This window comes from Neolamprologus multifasciatus, chromosome 14 (genome assembly GCF_963576455.1).
Source record: "Neolamprologus multifasciatus chromosome 14, fNeoMul1.2, whole genome shotgun sequence".
NCBI lineage: Eukaryota > Metazoa > Chordata > Actinopteri > Cichliformes > Cichlidae > Neolamprologus > Neolamprologus multifasciatus.
In genome coordinates this window covers 6,779,953-6,801,741 of record NC_140452.1, presented here as the reverse complement: position 1 = coordinate 6,801,741, position 21,789 = coordinate 6,779,953, and the positions used below count along the sequence as shown (strand labels likewise).

The following is a 21,789-nucleotide window of genomic DNA, read 5'->3' as shown; positions in this document are numbered from 1 at the left end:
GTTGGATGAGAAGGGCTGCCCTTCACTCTAATTCATCCCAAAGGTGTCTTGATCCATGCTCAGTAATTCAGGTAAGTAAATGCCAACAGGTTGATTCTGTTCATCTGGACATAGCATTTTAAACCATCCTTATAAACCTTATATAAGGTTGGGAAAACCTGAAGTCAGCTGAGAGTGAAGAAGTTATTTGGATGAGTGACAAAACATTTCTCCTACTGAAAACACTATGTCCAATGAACAGAATCAACTTTTTGATAGTAAATGATAGTAGATGGTAGAAGCAGTCTGCATGCCTACATGCATGGTTATATACTAGGGGTGCAACGATACACAAAATTCACGGTTCGGTTCGGTTTGACACTTTGGTGTCACGGTTCGGTATTTTTTCGATACAAAAAAAATGTTCATGCCTTTTTAATTTGTCATTTATTAAAATTATAAATAACTCAAAAGTACAGTTTTTAAATTTAATGTTGCTGAAACAACAAAGTAATAAAAAAATAAATATATCTGATTGAGGAATCACTCATCTTTGGAAAAGAGAGTTTATTACAGAGAAATGGCTCTTTCCAAAATAAAAGCTATACTATACACTTCTTCTGGGCTATATTCTCAGCAGCATATTAAACATATCAGGTCCCCATAAGGAGAATCATGTGCTAACGGCTATCTAAATGACTCGGGTAAAGTTTGTAGCATGCGTGCTTGTTGTTTTTGTCTGCTTCCACTTCTCTTTGCACTAGGATGCTGTCGGAGTAAATGTGCAGTCATATTCGTTGTGTTCCCACTAGTGCTGTCAGCGTTAATCTGAAATGACGTTAACGCCACAACACGGCAAATCTCCGTTAACGAGCTACCGCGGATCGCCCCGTGCGTGGGGCTGGACGGCCAACACGTTAACGAGCTAACTGCGCTAACACACTATTTCCCACCAATGTAATTGAGCATTGCATGGCACATCCGACATACTGTTTTACTTTTGGCCATGACGCGCTTACCATCAGGGTCATACCTCACATGAAAACCAAAATAGTTCCAAACGCCACATCTGAATTAGGGTGGGGGAGGTTCAATTTGCCATGTTGCAAGGAGAGCTTAACTTCTGTCTCGCTAGCTTGCCCTGCGCTCAGTGAATCTGCGTTCGACTACTCCGCCGAGGCTGCACTGTGGAGCACAGATCCACTGAGCGCTCAACACAGACAGCATCGTCAGAAGGAAAGTTGATAAAATAAATTAAAAATTTTGTATTGTTCGATACATATGCGTACCGAACCGAAAGCACTGTATCGAACGGTTCAATATCGATACGAGTATTGTTGCACCCCTATTATATCCACCTGTGATTGAAACACCTAAATTCAATAATTTCGATGAGTGAGTGTGAATACTTTTCGCAATATGACCATATTAATGTCACTGGTATATTCATATGCATTTTAAAAATACAATCTTTGTAACCGAAGGATGAAGTGAATCCAAACCATTACTTACATATTGTTTTATTTTTTTTTTTCAGAAAGATGATTATGGAGCTCCCTTTCCCATCATGTTCCTTTTTGTGTTCCTTTCTGGTTTCAGTAAGATGATATAACATTTGGGGAAAAAAATGCAAATCAGCAATCCAAAACTGGAGGCAAGAATAGCAAATATTTCTACAGCAACACTGAACTTCCCTGGAGAGCTGACATACGCTGGGATAAATGTAATCCACACTGCACAAAATATCAGCATGCTAAAGGTGATAAACTTGGCTTCATTAAAATTATCAGGCAGTTTCCGAGCTAGAAAAGCAAAAATAAAACATAAGAGAGACAAAAGTCCTATGTAGCCAAGCACAGCCCAATAACCTACAACAGAGCCCAAAGCACACTCTAAGGTGATCTTATCTTTAAATTCCTTAAAATTCTTAAATGGAAAAGGCGGAGAAATTGTTAGCCAGATGACACATATAAATACTTGTATAAGAGTGAAACCTGTAACACAGAGTCTCTGCTGTGCAGGTCCAAACCATTTCATTACATTGCTCCCTGGACGTGAAGTCCGGAAAGCCATCAAAACAACCATTGTTTTCCCCAGAACACAAGAGATACAAAGGACAAAGGTGATGCCAAAAGCTACATGTCGCAGCATGCAAGACCATTCAGAGGGCTGACCAATGAATGTCAAAGAACACAGGAAACACAATGTCAAAGAGAAGAGCAGCAGGAAGCTCAGCTCAGAATTGTTTGCTCTCACAATAGGAGTTTTCCTGTATTTGAAGAATATTAACGCCACACCAGTAGTCATGCATGTTCCAAATAAAGATGCAGCAGTCAGGAGTGCTCCCATAATTTCTTCATATGATAGAAACACTGCCTCTTTCTTAATACAGGCATCTTTTTTCTCATTTGGCCAAAACGCAGGGAGGCATCTCACACAGCTGACAGAATCTGCAAATTGATAATGAACCAGAAGTTACACTTCATGAGTAGATTTTTCACTTTTCCCCAAGTGCATAATTTTCAGTGTTTACATCTACTTTATCCTATATCATTTCTACAATTACTCTAGTAAGCTACTGATGTCACACAATTATAAAGAGAAGAAGCAACATGCTTCCTGACATTTCTTCACTTTCTCATCAACATAGTAGATGATGCATTTCTTACATTGCTCCAGTTTCTACTCTGCACCTAGCCAAATATAGAGCATACAAAAATGAAAAGAGATCAACCTACAAACCCATGTTATCTGCTGAGTTGACTGTTTTGTTTTATTTTTTTTTTATTTCTATTAACGTTGATTGGTGTCACCTGGAGTTGACTCTTGAACTGTGAAAAGACATCTGGCATAGGTCTTTTTGTCTGTTTCTTTTTCATTTTTCTTGTCTTGATGACAGCCTGGTATAAGGTGTATTTTACTGGGGTTGGGGGATATGTGAATTAAACAAAAATGCAAAGCCTGCCTCACTAACTTCTAAAGTTAGAGCACAAAACCTGTAATGTTGCTGATCTCTCCCTCTGCACATCTTATACAGTCATAGCAGCAAACAGGCCTTCCTTTCTGGAGAACCTTATGTGTTCCTGGGGGACATTTCTCACTGCAAACTGACACAGGCACCTGTATGGATAAATGCACAATGACTACAACAAAAGTGCCTGTATCATTTGAGCTTTATTTTTCATTGCCTCAAATTCAAACCAAATTCAAACATTCAAAATCTAAATTGTAGCTTTTAATTATGGTTTTAATTATTTTCTAATACCATACCTGCTTTGTGTTACTTTCCCAAATTAATGAGATATTTTGCAGAGTCAGCTCTTTGTCTGGAGAAAGTGATGCATCGTAAAGACCAACTGTCACAAACTCCACAATACTGTTTTTTCTCGGCTGCCAGTTTATAATTTCATACTTTGCTGCTGGATCTCCATTCTCATCAAAGTAAACCTCATCTCCTTCTTTTGTTTTGAAATAAACTTTTAGAATGCGCTGCAAAATCTAAGAAGACAGGCAGTCTGTTAATTTATTGAATCTCATTTTGTATCACAGACAGCACAACTGCTACTTTTTGTTCAAATGTAACCTCACCATAAATGGATCTAGCTGCACATTTTTGTTACATGTTTCATTACAGCTGAGGATGTTGTGAAGTGCATGGGCCACTGCATACACTCCTTTGTAGACATTGTTAAAGATAGACATAAGTGACATATCAGTGAAACTGTTTTGAACTCCAGTCATATCTTCATGTCCGGTACACTCTCTCTGATTTTCTGCTGTTGAGTTCCACACCTTGAACTTACAACTAAATAGTGTCTCCCAGAACTCAATAAAGAGTTCATTATTAGATGAATTCAGCGATTTCACATTCAGTATAAACTCTTTCAAGCCACTGACATGTGCTTTTGGAATTGAAAGACCTATGGCACCATCCAGTATGTGATGTATATCCATCGCAGCTATTTGGGAATCAGATATCCAAGACTCACTGCCTACCCACTGGTACCCAGTTAGGCCATGGACAGACAGTTTATTTATTAGCACATCCATATCCATGTGTGAAAGAAAGGCAATGATCACCTTGGAGGTTGAAGCCTTTATAATTTCAATGATCTTTTGAATTTTTTCATAGGGATCTGTCCTAAAAAAAGATACAGAATACTCCAGACAGATGCCCATCTGCTGTGCAGTTTCTGTGAATGTGGCCATGCCATTGTTTCCATAATCATCATTGGTTCGAATAGCTCCAACCCAAGTCCATCCAAAGTACTTGACCAAATGGGCCAGGGCTCTGCTCTGATAGTAGTCACTTGGTATTGTTCTGAGGAAGGATGGGTACTTGGTTTTGTCACTGAGACAAGCACATGTGGCAAAGTGACTGATCTAAAAAAGAGGAAAATGAACTCATTCACATGGGAAAACACAAAGAATGATATATATTGATAAAGTGGAACAATAAAGGCAAATCGTTTTTGTTTTTTGTTTTTTTCAGAAATTCTTACATTTCTACCAATCCTACCCACCATTGGTATATAAAATGGCCCAATTACAGTTGATATTGCCATGCAAGGAGAGGAAGACGTCTCTCCCAAAATGGTCTGCACTGATGCAGGTCTGGTACAGGGTGCTCCAGACACTGCAGAAAAAATTTCATTACCATTTACTAAGGCAAATGCAACTTTTATACCTCTGGCAATGGAGCCACAAGTATCATACATTTTGTAGCCCAGAGAGACTCCTGGCAGTATATCTGAACTGTTGTTAATCTCCTCAATGGCAAAACGCATAGCCTGGGCAAACTGGAACTCTCTGAAATTCAAACTTGATCCAAACAGTAAATAATTGATATAATATTTAGTTTCATGTTGAAGAAGACACAGAACATTGTTAAATGTCACTCAGTTAAAATAAATCGTCAGTAACACAACTGAAATACATGAATATCTAAACCAGAATGGGACAAAAGACCTGACACCTTTTTTTTTTGGAGACCACTTTTAGATATTTCAAAATTGAATAAATTTTTGCAATGTTATACCTGGTACATTGCAGTGGCAGTGGTTTCTGCATGTAGTTATCCTTTCTGTCTTTCCAGCTGCTGTGAAAAGAGAACATCCCTCCTAGTATAATATCCCCATTCTTAGACAGTTGGGGGTTCTCAGGGTCCCCTCTCCTCTTGCATATCTCCTCACTCTGAGAGAAACACGCTACCAATAACAGTTGTAAAAATGCCCACCCCTGTTCTGGCCATTTCTGCGTAGATGGCATGCTGTCTGGAAAACCTAAACCACTGGGTGGCATTATATGGCACTGTATACAGTAAGACTTGTATTTATACATTTTAAAGTAGCAAAAATTAATCCCTGTGGAACAAAAAGGTGGGGCGAGAGGAGTAACTCTGTGATATACTATAGTCTTATTCAAAATATATTCTATATATTCTATATGTGCTTAAATCCCAAATATGTATTTGTTATCAATTTTTTAATTGACTGAGATACAGTTTAAACTACATTTTCTTTAACTTTAATTAGACTCAAGAGAATCTGATTTAGGGCTGGCTCAAAACAACAACCTGCTTTCTGATCTAGGGTAGGCTCAAAACAAAAGCCTGCTTTGTTATCTTATATGCAATGTTTTTCTAAACAAAGGAATATCCTGCTAGTGTTGTAGTTTAGCTTGTACTTGTCTGCTGTCTGGAGGCAGAAGGGTTGCATGTCTAATCTGCTAACAGTAAATAACTTTATCAGGGATAAATATGCGTGTTTATGCATATTTGTGTGTTTGAGCCTTGTTCAAAACATGAAGCTTGAGGTGTGAAGGACGGTTAGGATGTTGGTGGCCTTCTCTCACCCTTCTGTATGATTCTTCATATATTGAGTCTGTTCTGTTCTTTAAAATAAATACAACCTGTAGCCACTGCTAACATGTTTCCTTACATATTGTAACGCACTCGATTACAAGTTAGTTGATTGTTGTGTTATCAGTGTTATTGTGGTCACATTGCCACTCACTTATGGCATAGTTGCTCCACAGTCTAGAGGTTGTTAAGCCTATCAGTCATATCAGCTAACTATGACAGAGTAGGAGAGCATGCTTGTGGTTGGCTGAGAGCATTTGGGGAGTGGGAGCATACTTGCCAACCTTGAGACCTCATAATTAGGGAGACATTCAAAAGGGCTGTTGGGGGGGGGGGGGGGGGGGGGGATTACGTCACAAGCTCTCTCGGTGGAGTGGAACTCAGCCATCTGCTCCTTGCTATCTAACATATAACCGGACGCTGGAGTAAATTCTCGACCATCTCACACTTCATCCATGGAAGCCATGACAGTGGGATTAAGGAGGTCCTCAAAATATTCTTTCCATCGCCTGAATATTTTCATTGAAGTCTCCCAGTAGGAACACAGAGTCCCCAGGTGGAGCACCCTCTACCACCCCACCTAGGGACTCCAAGATGCTGGGTACTCTCAACCGCCACTTGGTGCATAAGTGCAGACGATGGTCAGGACCAGTTCCCTGACCCGAAGGGAACGAACCCTCTCGTCCACTTGAAGAAAGCCCAATGTACGGACAGGAAGCCAAGGAGATACTAGGATACCCACTCCAGTCCACCACCTCTCTCCAGGACACTGGTTCTAAAGCCCAAGCCGTGCATTTAGGTGAGCCCGACTATATCCAGCTGGTACCTCTCAACCTCACACACTAACTCAGGCTCTGTCCCCATCAGACAGGTAAAATTCAATTTCCCAATTGACAGTCTTGGTATCCAGGGATCAGTCCGCCAGGGCCTCTGCTCCTGACCACCGCCCAGCTCACAATGCACCCATGACCCCTACGGTGCCTCCTGCGGGTGGTGGACCTACAGGAAGATGGGCCCATGTCCTTTTTTCAGGCTGTGCCTGGCAAAGCCCCATGGACTAAGGCCTGGCTTGCCCTTGCCCCAGTAACCCTATCATGGGCAGGGTGAACTGTTCCCTAAGTGTTCTTCTCATAGGGGCCTTCTGAATCACTCTGTGTCTGATCTAATCCCTCACCCAGGAGACCCTAGGTGAGGGATTTCCAGGTCCGTCGAGGCCTGTGTATTTTCTGTGTTTGCCTTTGCTCAGTGTCGTGTCGTACCATCAGATTTTGCCTGTGTGTTCTAGTTTGTGTTTTTCCCTGGTTTGATTTCTGTTTTCTGCAGTCAGTATTCAGTTCATGTTTTGTTTATCGCCAGCAATAAAGCTTTGGTTTTCAGTTGCAATTTGGTCTCTGCGAGGCCTGCTTTTGGATCCTCACCTCTGCCTACCCGCACACAGAGCCCTGACAGAATGAAAAGGAAATTAACAAAACAAAGGAAAAGGCCAAGCAGATGGTCAGAACACCTATGGATTTGAAGACTAAGATAAAAACATGCAGTAGCAGCAGCACTGGCATCACAACAACAGCTGAATCCACCAGGTCTTTGGGGGCCGCCTCCAAACCAGCCCACAATGGATTATCAGCGAAGACCATTGCGAGGAAGATGAACTAATGATTTTATATGTTATTACAAATGACTTTCATTTGTAATAATTATTAGGCTGTTAATCATCAGCCTAATAATTAGGTCTGATCTTGTCATATTTCCTTGACCTGACTGTCTCATTAATGCTGTTGTTACTGAACATCACCAGCAAATGCTATTGTATCATTACTGAGAGAAATCATGATGTGTAAAGAATTAAAAGGTTTACACTGCACGATTGCTTTGCACATGAGTCACACCCCTGCTAAATGTTATATTCTGAGTTCTTTGTTTTCAGAGCGTCCAACATGACCACACCACCTGACTAAATGCCAAAGGAGGGTAATTACACATGTTTACTATAATGCAACAGAGGTAGGTGGAGTGCAGCAAAGCTTTCATGGTTTAATAAAATAATAAACATTGTGAATTGGTCCAATACCAGATACCTATTTCCAAGTCTGACCTATTGTGGTTCTGTGGAGGAAAAGACTTGGATTTCCTGCCTCGGATGTGGTCAGGAACCTGTACAATGGTAAGACTACTGCTTCCAGTGACTGTAATAGGGGACTGGTCGAACCTAACTCTAATACTTTTGTGGTTAAGATGATTCCTCAATTTTAATATTGATTTCATAAAGATTGTGATACAAATTGGTGATATTGAAGTTCTAAGATGTTTGTCTAATGAGCATGTGTTACCTAATTAAATTGTAAACGTGTTTACATTCATCCTGTTGGGGAATCCCTGATAAAATGTGGACCACACTATAATACCCAATTGGCTAACTTAATCTGATGATAACATTGCAGGTCCATTTGAAAAATTTGTTTTCAAGTCACTGAGGGTGGTATAGAACAGGAAGTCCTTAGACTTCCCCTCTCCGCTCTTGGCGTGTTTGGTATTGTGTGCCGCACTCTCATTCTTAAAAACATAGCTTCAGATGCCATTGTTAGAGTATGGCAGAGGACCTGAAAAGTGAAGACGACAGTCAAGGAAGCCAGAAGGAAGGTACTGAGAAACTTCTTTCCATGGGTTATACGTTTTTTGTTCTTTTTCCCTCCAACAGTCAGGTCATCAGGCTTGTCCAGAGGACCTCATTTTGCACTCTCCTGATGGGAAAGGATGATGGCCTGTAAGGTCCACTAACTTTTATTAGAAGAGTGACAGATTTTTCTCACCTTCTGGGGACTTCTGAAACAGGTTTAAGAGAGGAAGACCACTCTGGTCCAATATCACACTGATACCAAGAAAGGACATGAGGCTTTAAGATGGATTATGGATTTACATGTTAAAAGGTGTGAAAGTAGAGATTTGTTTTAATTTTTTTAAACATATTTTTAATATTTGTGTGCCCCATTGTCTTACATATTACAATTACCTCACAACTTTTATCACGCACTTATATTTTATCTAAAATAACACATTTATATCTTATCTTTTATTACACAAATCGGTGTTGTAGAATAGAGCGTTGAAAAGATAATGTCACGCCCATCCAAAACCAAACTGCTTAAAAAATACCACAAGGAATAAGTTCTCTGTTTAGACAGTGGGTGGTTGTTTATCTGTTCTTCTCATTGCAGAAGGAGATATCCATACCAGAGGGTATGGTGATCCATGGAATGGACCCAAGGCAAAGAATGGGAAACAAGTACATGACCACAACCTCCCCCGAAATATTTTGGCCAATCAAATTAACATTTTGTTTTTATATCTCATAAGAAGAGTGTTTACTACCTGGGTGCTCTTTATTTGTACAGATTGCTGAGCTGTCTTCTCTCATAAGATGAACCCAACAGTAGTGAGAACTGTGCACTATGAATTAAGTGTGTGTCAATCATAATATACTCAATAAAATTTATTTTACTGAATCATAAATGTTAAAGTCAGGTATTGTCTGAATGTTTGCTTAGTCATTCTGACCACACACTAAACACCTCAGACAAGATCTGAGCAATGTGCTATGTTTGCATTCTTTGCTGGTACAAAAAACCCCAGCACAGAAGCACACACACACACAAACACACACTTAATATTTTAATTAAATAACTTATTTATTTTAAAGATGGTGGACGTGGAGCACCCTTCCCCATCATGTTCTTTTTCGTGTTCCTTTCTGGTTTCAGTAAGATGATATAACACTTTGGGAAAAAAATGCAAATCAGCAGTCCAAAGCTGGAGGCAAGAATAGCAAATATTTCTACAGCAACACTGAACTTCCCCGGAGAGCTGACATATGCTGGAATAAATGTGATCCACACTGCACAGAATATTAGCATGCTAAAGGTGATAAACTTGGCTTCATTGAAATTATCAGGCAGTTTTCGAGCTAGAAAAGCAAAAATAAAACATAAGACAGACAAAAGTCCTATGTAGCCAAGCACAGCCCAGTAGCCCACAGATGTGCCCAGAGCACACTCTAAGGTGATCTTGTCTTTAAATTCCTTAAAATTCTTAAATGGAAAAGGAGGCGAAACTGTTAACCAAATGATACACATGACAAGTTGTATAAGAGTAAAACTTGTAACACAGAGTCTCTGCTGTGTAGGTCCAAACCATTTCTGAACATTACTACCTGGACGCGTCGCCCGGAAAGCCATCAAAACAACCATTGTTTTCCCCAGAACACAAGAGATGCAGAGCACAAAGGTGATCCCAAAAGCTACATGTCGCAGCATGCAGGACCATTCAGAGGGCTGACCAATGAATGTCAGAGAACACAGGAAACAAAGAGTCAAAGAGAAGAGCAGCAGGAAGCTCAGCTCAGAATTGTTTGCCCTCACAATAGGAGTTTTCCTGTATTTGAAGAATATTAATGCCACACCGGTAGTCATGCATGTTCCAAATAAAGATGCAGCAGTCAGGAGTGCTCCCATAATTTCTTCATATGACAGAAACACTGCTTCCTTCTTTATGCACGTGTCTCTTCTTTCATTTGACCAAAATTCAGGGGGACATCTCAAACAGGTAACAGAATCTGCAAATTAATGTTAATACAATGTTAGAATTCTGGAGATTTATTAGATTTATGCGTTTGAATCTACTTTACAGCATATTATACTAACTAGCACACTAACTATTACTCTACATTGGACAGGCTACTGCTAATGCTACACAATGAGAAGATGAGAAAAAATGTGTTGACAATGCTGTTGCACAGTCAATATGAGAAATGGTAAATAAGTAACTTCAAACATCGTTGGCCATTTTTCAGTAAAACTGACACTGATTCTGAACAAACTGCATCATCAAGAAATTACATGCTGTGGTATAAAGCAACTGGTGCTGGAACAACAGCGAAAGTTATGATAGATACGGCAGGCTTTGAAGCAGGGAGTGTGCTCATATTATTCACAGTAGGCTAAAACAGCCCCATATTTCACTCTTCGTTTGCTTTATGTATAGAAAAAAAAAATGAAAAAATATGCTGGAACATGAACAGTAATATTGCTTGTAATTCATTAAAGTTCTAAAGTTTTTATTGAAATATTACCACACCTGTAATGTTGCTTATCTCTCCCTCTGCACATCTTATACAGTCATAGCAGCAAACAGGCCTTCCTTTCTGGAGAACCTTGCGTGTTCCTGGGGGACATTTCTCACTGCAAACTGACACAGGCACCTGTATGAATAAATGTACAATAATAACCACAGATAAACTGCATGTATGATGATCTTTACAATCGTTTCTTAATTTTAAATGCATGAAGTTCAAATGTTTCAAAATGATAATACCTGGTTATAATTAATTCTTTATACTTAATAAGCTTATTATTTGTATTCATTGTTTATTGATCACTCACCTGCTTTGAGTTTCTTGCCCAGATTAAAGAGTTATTTTGCAGAGTCAGCTCTTTGCCTGGAGGAAGTGATGCATCATAAAGACCAACTGTGACAAACTCCACAATGCCGTTTTTTCTCGGCTGCCAGTTTATAACTTCATACTTTGCTGCTGGATCTCCATTCTCATCAAAGTAAACCTCATCTCCTTCTTTTGTTTTGAAGTAAATTTTTAGAATGCGCTGCAAAATCTAAAAACATATGTAATAAGGCAGTTATTATACTGAAGTACATTTAATAGATCCACTGGCTTAATGACATGATCAACATATGTTGTCTTCAAATTTAAGCAATTCTTCTTGTAACTCGATTTGAACAATATAATTTTAGATAGGCTCACCATTAATGGATCTAGCTGCACATTTTTCTCACATGTTTTATCACAATTGAGGATATTGTGAAGTGCATGGGCCACTGCATACACTCCTTTATATACATTGTTAAACATAGGCATGAGTGACATGTCAGTGAAGCTATTTTGAACTCCAGTAAGATCTTCATGTCCGGTACACTCTCTTGGATTTTCTGCTGTTGACTTCAGCTCCTTGAACTTACAGTTAAATAATGCCTCCCAGAACTCAGTAAACAAATCATTATTAGATGAATTAAGAAGTTTCACATTCAGCATGAACTCCTTCAGGCCAGTGATGTGTGCTTTGGGAATGTAAAGACCTATGGCACCATCCAGTATGTGATGTATATCCATTTTTGCGGTTTGTGAATCAAATATCCAAGACTCACTGCCTACCCACTGATAACCAGTGAGGTTGTTGAGAGAAAACTCATGTAATAGCACATCCATATCAAAGTGGGACAGAAAGCCAACAATCACCTTGGAGGTTGAAGCTTTTATAATGTCAATGATCTTTTGAATTTTTTCATAGGGATCTGTCCTAAAAAAAGATACAGAATATTCCAGACAGATGCCCAGCTGCTGTGCAGTTTCTGTGAATGTTTCCATGCCTTTATTTCCATAATCATCATTGGTTCGAATGGCTCCAACCCAAGTCCATCCAAAGTACTTTACTAAATAGACCAGGGCTCTGCTCTGGTAGTAGTCACTTGGTATTGTTCTGAGGAAGGATGGGTACTTGGTTTTGTCACTGAGACAAGCACATGTGGCCAAATGGCTGATCTAAGAGGGGGAAAAAAGGCCACGAAAAAGACAAAGAACAAGATCAAATTTAAGATGTTACAAGGAATAATAATGATTATAGTCACATTGACCATTAAAAATAAAAAAAAATTTTTTGCACACATCCACATTTAATTTCAGTTTTCACTGTGTTAAGCACATTATATCCCTGCAAAGAGGCCTATCTAAAATGGAAAAATACAAAGAAAGTAGAACTTTTAAAGAGTCACATTTGTGTTTCCGGAAAAAAAATTTTTTAGCTACCCACCATTGGTATATAAAATGGCCCAATCACGGTAGCTATTGCCATGCAAGGAGAGGAAGAAGCCTCTCCAATTATAGCCTGCACTTGTGCTGGTTTGGTACAAGGGGCCTCAGGTGCTGTGAAAATAATTTGATTACCATTCATCAAGGCTAGTGCAACTTTTATGCTTTGGGCAATGGAACCACAAGTATCATACATTTTATAGCCCAGAGAGACTCCTGGCAGTAGGTCTGTACTGTTATTAATCTCCTCGATGGCAAAAAGCATAGCCTGGGCGACCCGGAATTCTCTGGAATTCAAACTTCATTCAAACAGTGAACAAGTTGACAATAGATTACTAACACATAAGATACTGAAATCAGTCAGTTATATTAATGAAGAAAAACAAGAGAAAGCAAGAGAAACATTTTTTTTTATGTCTTAGATCATTTATCTATTTTTAATTTATTTTTATAATGTTATTTACCTTGTGCATTGAAGTGGCAGTGGTTTCTGCATGTAGGTATCCTTTCTGTCATTCCAGCTACTGTGAAAAGAGAACATCCCCCCCAATATAATGTCCCCATCCCTAGATAACTGAGGGTTGTCAGGGTCCCCTCTTTGTATGCACACAGGTTCTTTAGCCTGAGAATAAGAAGCCACCAGTAACAGTTGGAAAAGTGCCCACCCCAATTCTGGCCACTTCTGTGTAAATGACATGCTGTCTGTAAAAACGGAACCACAGGATGGCATTGCAAGTAACCTAGTCTAAGTGAAACATGCAGACTTTATTTATACATTTTGAAGCAGCAAAAATGAATAACAGAACCATCATGTTTCTTCTATGTGGAAGGAAAGGGAGGGGCCAGAGGGGTGGCGCTGCAACACACTACACTACTCTACAATATCATTATTGATTGAATCAGATGCAATATAACATTTATAGTTTCAATAGGTCCATGAAGATTCAAGAAAACCTTTATTATCTTTTAAGATTATATTTGGAAATTTTTTTAATTTGATAAATGAAACCATATGATCTCCTTTCCTTTCACTGTGGTATTTTCAATCGGTTTTTCCAATATTTGCACAACGAGCAAAGAGGAAGAAAAAAAATCAGACATGTTTATATTCTCGTTTCAGTTTGTGTACAGTGAGGAAAAACAGCCATCTACAGTTTTTGAGGAGTGAAGCTATTCAGTTCTATTCAGTTCAGTTGATATTTATTTATACTCTTTCTCTGCAATTGATCTCTCTGGGTTATCTTTAGAAATCACCTTCTCCAAACCATCAAAAATGTTGAGACCTTATTCCTACAAGACTGCTCAAAGAAGTCCTACCACTTGTTAATGTTCCAGTCTTAAATATAATCAGTCTATCTCCATTAATGGGTTATATACCACAGGCAATTTGGGGGGCAGTTATTAAACCATTACCTTAAAAGCCATCACATGACCCGGCTGTCTTAACTAAAGACACCACCAGGTTCAGCAGACACCTCTCCTCCTCCGTCGGCCCTGGTCGCAGCCATCTCGCCGCCGCCTCCTCCATCTGACGAGCCCAAGTGAATGGCCGCTCCCCCGCTGACATCCAGCTTGCTCGAAACGCCTCTGGTAGTCCTTCGGGGTGAGCCCGAGCCGATCTAGGACCGCCCTGCAGACATTGACTAAGACGCTTGGGGACGCAGGGGGCAGGCTGAGGGCCGCCATCTGTGCCTCCCCTGGCAGCAGCGGCAGCAGCCTGGGAGCCCACTCCTCCTCAGGCCACCGGCAGGCAAGCACCGTGGCCTGGAATGTCTCAAAGAATGTCAGCGGATCCTCCACATCACCCATCCGGTCAAGCGTCACCAACAGTGGGGGAGGCTGAGGCAGCGCAGCCGGACCTCCCAGAAACTGTTGCAGCGCCGCTGTCTTGCTAGATCTCAGTTTAGCGCTCGATGCTGTTGATCACAGTATTTATTACAAAGATTAGAGTATGCCGTAGGAATTAAATGTACTGCATGGCAGTGGTTTGAATCATGTCTATCTAATAGACTCCATTTTGTTTTTATAAATGGGGAGACTTCTTTACACTCTGAGTAAATTATGGAGTTCCACAGGATTTCATGCTATGACAAATTCTGTTTATATTATGCATGCTTCCATTGGACAGTATCATTTTAAGGCATTGCTATGCAGATGATACCTAGCTCTGTCTAACTATGGGGCAAGATGACACACGCTCAAGAGTTGGGAGTTATTATAATAGGGAATGTTCGGTTGCTAGCAAATAAGACGAACATGCTAACAGTGGTAGCATGGAGTCAGAGGGGATATCAGGAGTGTAGCTTGATAGGCTTCACTGAATCATGGATTCACCCAATGACAGTGCATCTATGAAAGGCTTCCACACTGTTCAGGGCAACTGGACAGCACTGCGAGCAGTAAGCAGAACGGAGAGGGGCTTGCCATTGTTGTTAACAATCGTTGGTGTAACCCTGCTCAAATAAAAATCAAAGAGTGGATTTGTTGCCCGGAAACTGAACTGTGCACTGTTGGACTCAGGCCATATTAATTGTCCAGGGAATTTACCCAGTAATCTTGGTGGCTCTTTATATTTCTCCCTCTGCTAACCCCACAGCTGTATGTGAGATTATCCACTCTGCTATAGCCTGGTTACAGACTCAGGCTATGTCCACACTCATTTTCTCTCCGTTTTGGCCTCTCGTCCACACTGAGATGGCATTTTCGCTCATGGAAAACGTAGCGTGTTGAAAACGCTCTGGATAACGCATACAATTGGAAACAGTGCTTTCGCGTCGCAGGGTGGACAGCAAAAACGCAGACTTTCTAAAATGATGACGCATGTTAGTCATATGATGCAGTCATGTGACCAATTAAACTAAGTTATCGGAGGGCATTATACAGCAGTTGTTTTGTTTGCTATGAACTTTGACAGCCCTATTAAAGATTAATATCAGTCTGTACATGCTGATAGCTTTTCTTCATATTCTTTAATTCTCACTCGCTTTTGTAACTTTGTACTTATGTGTTACTCACAGCAACAACTCCACCTCATTGTTAGTCCATTTAAAAAAACTCAGTGCTTTTCCTCAGCATTCTGCCGCAACATTTTAAAGAGCCGGAAAGTAAATAAGCGGCAGACTAAATGCGTTTCACGCATGCGCATTACTGGAGGTAAGTGTTTTCGGCTGTTTCAATGTGGACACACAACTCTGTGAAAACCACTGAAAACGATAGTGTGTACACGGAGCGTTTTCAGATGAAAACGCCATTTTCAAATCTATCCGGGCTGGTGTGGACGTAGCCTCAGCACCCGAGTGCCTTCATTGCTATCTTTGGTGAGTTCAACCATGTCCCCTAGGGCGCTACACTGCCAACTTACACACTATGTGGTTTGTCCCTCCAAGAGGGAGAGGAATTTGGACCTACTGTATGCTAACGTCAAGGACGCAGTTCTTCCCCCCATTGGGTAGGTCAGATGATCACCATATCCACCGCTATGTGCTTATTGTGAAGAAGGAGCCTGTGACTACTAGGAGTATTAGGAGGTGGTCGGGAGAGGCTTTAGCAGAACTACAGGGCGGTTTTTGAGATGACAGACTTGGAGACACTCTGTGAACCCAACGGCGAGGACATCAGTGGACTTAATGAGTGTATCACTGACTACATAACCTTCTGCACCAACTCCATTGTCTCCATCTAGATCAATGCTCTTGGAATATGGCTGAGTTTGTTTAGTGGTCTGAACAGTTTGCCCCAGGGGTCTGTTACTTTTAAAAGGCTGGAGTAACCTGTAGTATTCATACTAATGTAGATTAATACTCAGATTTTTAATATTACTGTTTCACAGTGGGTTAAAAAGGAAATGTCCGCAATTTACTTTTTAAATGTGGGATATTTTTATTAAAGCAATTTAGCAGGAGCAATGCAAAAGCCGATTCAAATAATATTAATTGAATATTAATATTAATATTCTCTTCAGTGTAAGTATAATCCATTAGGAAAGGAGCCAAGTCCAGTAGGAAACAATGGAAATGCAAATCCTCTTGAATGTGTACTCTAACACAACAAAAATGAGCAGAAAAAAAGTCAAAAATTATAAATCAAATTAGTGAGTCCACAGACCGAATCTTCAGATGATGTTGTCTGCTCATCGCAAGAACTAGAGGAAGACACAGCTCCAAATGTTCCTAGGTACCCCCTTTTATACTCATTTGTCAATTTGCATACCCCTCACTCCCCTCCTTAACATATTTCCCACACATGGGAGTAATAAAGGTTATTTTATCTTGTTTCTCTCTCCCTCTCTATAGACATCCAATCACAGATTCTGACATACAATCAGTCAATGTCAGTCTCTCTGTAATTTTCACCCGCTTTTAATGAGGACAAAGGTTACTTCATTAATATGAATTCATCACATTTTTTTCTTTTCTATTTCCTACTTTAATAAGAAAAGTCAATAATTCCATCACATGTGAATGTTCAGTTACATATTAATATTCTCACTTCATGTCTCGTTCAATTTATGCTATTTATCTTCAGTCAGATTTACCATTAGCTCAATCTCACATGAGCCTCCATTTCAACATGATCTCCTTTTAATTCATGTACAAAGGAATACTTTTTGTCACTTTTTCTCTTCAAAATTCTCTGTTTGTCAATCATAATATGGTCTTCTTCTTTTTTTAATTAAATCATAAATGTTAAAGGCTGACTTTGTTAAAATATTTGCTTAGTCATTCTGACCAAGCATGTCTGAGCAGTGTGTTATGTTTGCATTTTTGCATTCTCTGCTGGTACAAACAAACCCAGCACAGAAGCACACACACACACAAACAAAATAATAATTTATTTATTTATTATCATAATGGCGATCGTGGAGCACCCTTCCCCATCATGTTCTTTTTCGTGTTCCTTTCTGGTTTCAGTAAGATGATATAACACTTTGGAAAAAAAATGCAAATCAGCAGTCCAAAGCTGGAAGCAAGAATAGCAAATATTTCTACAGCAACACTGAACTTCCCCGGAGAGCTGACATATGCTGGAATAAATGTGATCCACACTGCACAGAATATTAGCATGCTAAAGGTGATAAACTTGGCTTCATTGAAATTATCAGGCAGTTTTCGAGCTAGAAAAGCAAAAATGAAACATAAGACAGACAAAAGTCCAATATAGCCAAGCACAGCCCAGTAGCCAACAGATGTGCCCAGAGCACACTCTAAGGTGATCTTGTCTTTAAATTCCTTAAAATTCTTAAATGGAAAAGGAGGCGAAACTGTTAACCAAATGATACATATGATAACTTGTATAAGAGTAAAACTTGTAACACAGAGTCTCTGCTGTGTAGGTCCAAACCATTTCTGAACATTACTACCTGGACGCGTTGCCCGGAAAGCCATCAAAACAACCATTGTTTTCCCCAAAACACAAGAGATGCAGAGCACAAAGGTGATCCCAAAAGCTACATGTCGCAGCATGCAGGACCATTCAGAGGGCTGACCAATGAATGTCAGAGAACACAGGAAACAAAGAGTCAAAGAGAAGAGCAGCAGGAAGCTCAGCTCAGAATTGTTTGCCCTCACAATAGGAGTTTTCCTGTATTTGAAGAATATTAATGCCACACCGGTAGTCATGCATGTTCCAAATAAAGATGCAGCAGTCAGGAGTGCTCCCATAATTTCTTCATATGACAGAAACACTGCTTCCTTCTTTATGCACGTGTCTCTTCTTTCATTTGACCAAAATTCAGGGGGACATCTCAAACAGGTAACAGAATCTGCAAATTAATGTTAATACAATGTTAGAATTCTGGAGATTTATTAGATTTATGTGTTTGGATCTACTTTACAGCATATTATACTCACTAGCACACTAACTATTACTCTACATTGGTCAGGCTACTGCTAATGCTACACAATGAGAAGATGAGAAAAAATGTGTTGACAATGCTGTTGCACAGTCAATATGAAAAATGGTAAATAAGTAACTTCAAACATCGTTGGCCATTTTTCAGTAAAACTGACACTGATTCTGAACAAACTGCATCTTCAAGAAATTACATGCTGTGGTATAAAGCAACTGGTGCTGGAACAACAGCGAAAGTTATGATAGATACGGCAGGCTTTGAAGCAGGGAGTGTGCTCATATTATTCACAGTAGGCTAAAACAGCCCCATATTTCACTCTTCGTTTGCTTTATGTATAGAAAAAAAGAGCATAATTATTAAAATTTCTGAGGGGTTTCCTCAATGTTGCGAAAGAATGAAAAAATATGCTGGAACATGAACAGTAATATTGCTTGTAATTCATTAAAGTTCTAAAGTTTTTATTGAAATATTACCACACCTGTAATGTTGCTTATCTCTCCCTCTGCACATCTTATACAGTCATAGCAGCAAACAGGCCTTCCTTTCTGGAGAACCTTGCGTGTTCCTGGGGGACATTTCTCACTGCAAACTGACACAGGCACCTGTATGAATAAATGTACAATAATAACCACGGATAAACTGCATGTATGATGATCTTTACAATCGTTTCTTAATTTTATATGCATGAAATTCAAATGTTTTAAAATAATAATACCTGGTTATAATTAATTCTTTATACTTAATAAGCTTATTATTTGTATTCATTGTTTATTGATCACTCACCTGCTTTGAGTTTCTTGCCCAGATTAAAGAGTTATTTTGCAGAGTCAGCTCTTTGCCTGGAGGAAGTGATGCATCATAAAGGCCAACTTTCACAAACTCCACAATGCCGTTTTTTCTTGGCTGCCAGTTTATAACTTCATACTTTGCTGCTGGATCTCCATTCTCATCAAAGTAAACCTCATCTCCTCCTTTTGTTTTGAAGTAAATTTTTAGAATGCGCTGCAAAATCTAAAAACATATGTAATAAGGCAGTTAATATACTGAAGGACATTTAATAGATCCACTGGCTTAATGGCATGATCAACATATGTTGTCTTCAAATTTAAACAATTCTTCTTGTAACTCGATTTGAACAATATAATTTTAGATAGGCTCACCATTAATGGATCTAGCTGCACATTTTTCTCACATGTTTTATTACAATTGAGGATATTGTGAAGGGCATGGGCCACTGCATACACTCCTTTATATACATTGTTAAAGATAGGCATGAGTGACATATCAGTGAAACTGTTTTTAACTCCAGTAAGATCTTCATGTCCGGTACACTCTCTCGGATTTTCTGCTGTCGACTTCAACTCCTTGAACTTACAGTTAAATAATGCCTCCCAGAACTCAGTAAACAAATCATTAGATGAATTAAGAAGTTTCACATTCAGCATGAACTCCTTTAGGCCACTGACATGTGATTTGGGAATGGAAAGACCTATGGCACCATCCAGTATGTGATGTATATCCATTTCTGCGGTTTGAGAATCAAATATCCAAGACTCACTGCCTATCCACTGATAACCAGTGAGGTTGTTGAGAGAAAACTCATGTAATAGCACATCCATATCAAAGTGGGACAGAAAGCCAACAATCACCTTGGAGGTTGAAGCTTTTATAATGTCAATGATCTTTTGAATTTTTTCATAGGGATCGGTCCTAAAAAAAGATACAGAATATTCCAGACAGATGCCCAGCTGCTGTGCAGTTTCTGTGAATGTTGCCATGCCTTTATTTCCATAATCATCATTGGTTCTAATGGCTCCAACCCAAGTCCATCCAAAGTACTTTACTAAATAGACCAGGGCTCTGCTCTGGTAGTAGTCACTGGGTATTGTTCTGAGGAAGGATGGGTACTTGGTTTTGTCACTGAGACAAGCACATGTGGCAAAGTGACTCATCTAAGCAAAAAGAAAAAAAGAAAAGAAAAGAAAAGAAAGAGAGATTATAGTCACACTGACCATTAAAAATAGAAAAAAAAATGTTGCACACAACCACATTTAATTTCAGTTTTCACTGTGTTAAGCACATTATATCCCTGCAAAGAGGCCTATCTAAAATGGAAAAATACAAAGAAAGCAGAACTTTTAAAGAGTCACATTTTTGTTTCCAGAAAAAAAATATTTTTAGCTATCCTACCCACCATTGGTATATAAAATGGCCCAATTACGGTAGCTATTGCCATGCAAGGAGAGGAAGAAGTCTCTCCCATTATAGCCTGCACTTGTGCTGGTTTGGTACAAGGGGCCTCAGGTGCTGTGAAAATAATTTGATTACCATTCATCAAGGCTAGTGCAACTTTTATGCTTTGGGCAATGGAACCACAAGTATCATACATTTTATAGCCCAGAGAGACTCCTGGCAGTAGGTCTGAACTGTTATTAATTTCCTCAATGGCAAAAAGCATAGCCTGGGCGACCTGAAATTCCCTGAAATTCAAACTTCATTGAAAAAATGAAAAAGTTGACATAAAGACAATAGATTACTAACACATAAAATACTGAAATCAGTCAGTTATATGAATATAGAAAAACAAGATAAAAGCAAGAAATAAAAGGATTAATTTTTTTTATGTCTTAGATCATTTATCTATTTTAAATTTATATTTTTAAATTTATAAAAAAAATTATTTTTATGTTATTTACCTCGTGCATTGAAGTGGCAGTGGTTTCTGCATGTAGGTATCCTTTCTGTCATTCCAGCTACTGTGAAAAGAGAACATCCCCCCCAGTATAATGTCCCCATCCCTAGATAACTGGGGATTCTCAGTATCCCCTCTTCGTATGCACACAGGTTCTTTAGCCTGAGAGAAAGATGCCACCAATAACAGTTGGAAAAGTGCCCACCCCTGTTCTGGCCACTTCTGTGTAAATGACATGCTGTCTGTAAAAAATAAACCACTGGGTGGCATTGCAAGTAACCTAGTCTAAGTGAAACATGCAGACTTTATTTATACATTTTGAAGCAGCAAAAATGAATAACAGAACCATCATGCTTCTTCTATGTAGAACAAAAGGTGGGGCCAGAGGAGTGGCGCTGCAAAACACTACTGAATTATTGTAAATGTCCTCTCTGTATTACCATGCCCATAAATTCATTGTTTTCTACTTTCATTGATTCAGATGCAATGAAATCTGAAATGAAATATTATATTCATGAATATAATATTTATCATTT

At 39.3% G+C, this 21,789-nt stretch overlaps 3 protein-coding genes across 3 annotated transcripts; all 3 read right to left on the bottom strand.

The window, feature by feature from the left end:
* Positions 1–343: 343 nt before the first annotated feature.
* LOC146503377 (extracellular calcium-sensing receptor-like) lies at positions 344–5,230 on the bottom strand. The gene is made up of 6 exons (XM_085131125.1): positions 5,191–5,230; positions 4,503–4,876; positions 3,568–4,362; positions 3,250–3,477; positions 2,976–3,099; positions 344–2,429 (listed from the first exon to the last, which is right to left on the bottom strand). Exons 1-6 carry the CDS (start codon positions 5,228–5,230, stop codon positions 1,525–1,527), a joined length of 2,466 nt encoding a protein of 821 aa, XP_084987251.1. The 3' UTR covers positions 344–1,524.
* A 4,290-nt stretch (positions 5,231–9,520) lies between these two features.
* On the bottom strand, positions 9,521–13,009 carry LOC146503376 (extracellular calcium-sensing receptor-like). Its single transcript, XM_085184078.1, has 5 exons — positions 12,712–13,009; positions 11,649–12,443; positions 11,272–11,499; positions 10,967–11,090; positions 9,521–10,445 (listed from the first exon to the last, which is right to left on the bottom strand). The coding sequence occupies exons 1-5, from the start codon at positions 12,973–12,975 to the stop codon at positions 9,523–9,525; spliced, it is 2,334 nt and encodes a 777-aa protein (XP_085040204.1). The 5' UTR covers positions 12,976–13,009; the 3' UTR covers positions 9,521–9,522.
* A 294-nt stretch (positions 13,010–13,303) lies between these two features.
* LOC146503375 (extracellular calcium-sensing receptor-like) lies at positions 13,304–21,046 on the bottom strand. Its single transcript, XM_085184082.1, has 5 exons — positions 20,756–21,046; positions 19,722–20,513; positions 19,345–19,572; positions 19,040–19,163; positions 13,304–18,471 (listed from the first exon to the last, which is right to left on the bottom strand). The coding sequence occupies exons 1-5, from the start codon at positions 21,017–21,019 to the stop codon at positions 17,555–17,557; spliced, it is 2,325 nt and encodes a 774-aa protein (XP_085040208.1). The 5' UTR covers positions 21,020–21,046; the 3' UTR covers positions 13,304–17,554.
* Positions 21,047–21,789: the final 743 nt, after the last annotated feature.

Bases quoted from the DNA above. Each gene is read 5' to 3' on its own strand.
- LOC146503377 (XM_085131125.1), bottom strand. From the start codon at position 5,230: ATGGCCAGAACAGGGGTGGGCATTTTTACAACTGTTATTG. The intron at 4,877-5,190 runs GTAGCGTGTTTC...ATTTTAACTGAG, and splicing joins CATTTTTACAACTGTTATTG to TGACATTTAACAATGTTCTG. The intron at 3,478-3,567 runs GTGAGGTTACAT...CTGTCTTCTTAG, and splicing joins TGCAGCTAGATCCATTTATG to ATTTTGCAGCGCATTCTAAA.
- LOC146503376 (XM_085184078.1), bottom strand. From the start codon at position 12,975: ATGCTTTTTGCCATCGAGGAGATTAATAACAGTACAGACCTACTGCCA. The intron at 11,500-11,648 runs GTGAGCCTATCT...ATATGTTTTTAG, and splicing joins TGCAGCTAGATCCATTAATG to ATTTTGCAGCGCATTCTAAA. The intron at 10,446-10,966 runs GTGTGGTAATAT...ATTAATTTGCAG, and splicing joins AGAGATAAGCAACATTACAG to ATTCTGTTACCTGTTTGAGA.
- LOC146503375 (XM_085184082.1), bottom strand. From the start codon at position 21,019: ATGCTTTTTGCCATTGAGGAAATTAATAACAGTTCAGACCTACTGCCA. The intron at 20,514-20,755 runs GTGGGTAGGATA...CTTTTTGCTTAG, and splicing joins GGCCATTTTATATACCAATG to ATGAGTCACTTTGCCACATG. The intron at 18,472-19,039 runs GTGTGGTAATAT...ATTAATTTGCAG, and splicing joins AGAGATAAGCAACATTACAG to ATTCTGTTACCTGTTTGAGA.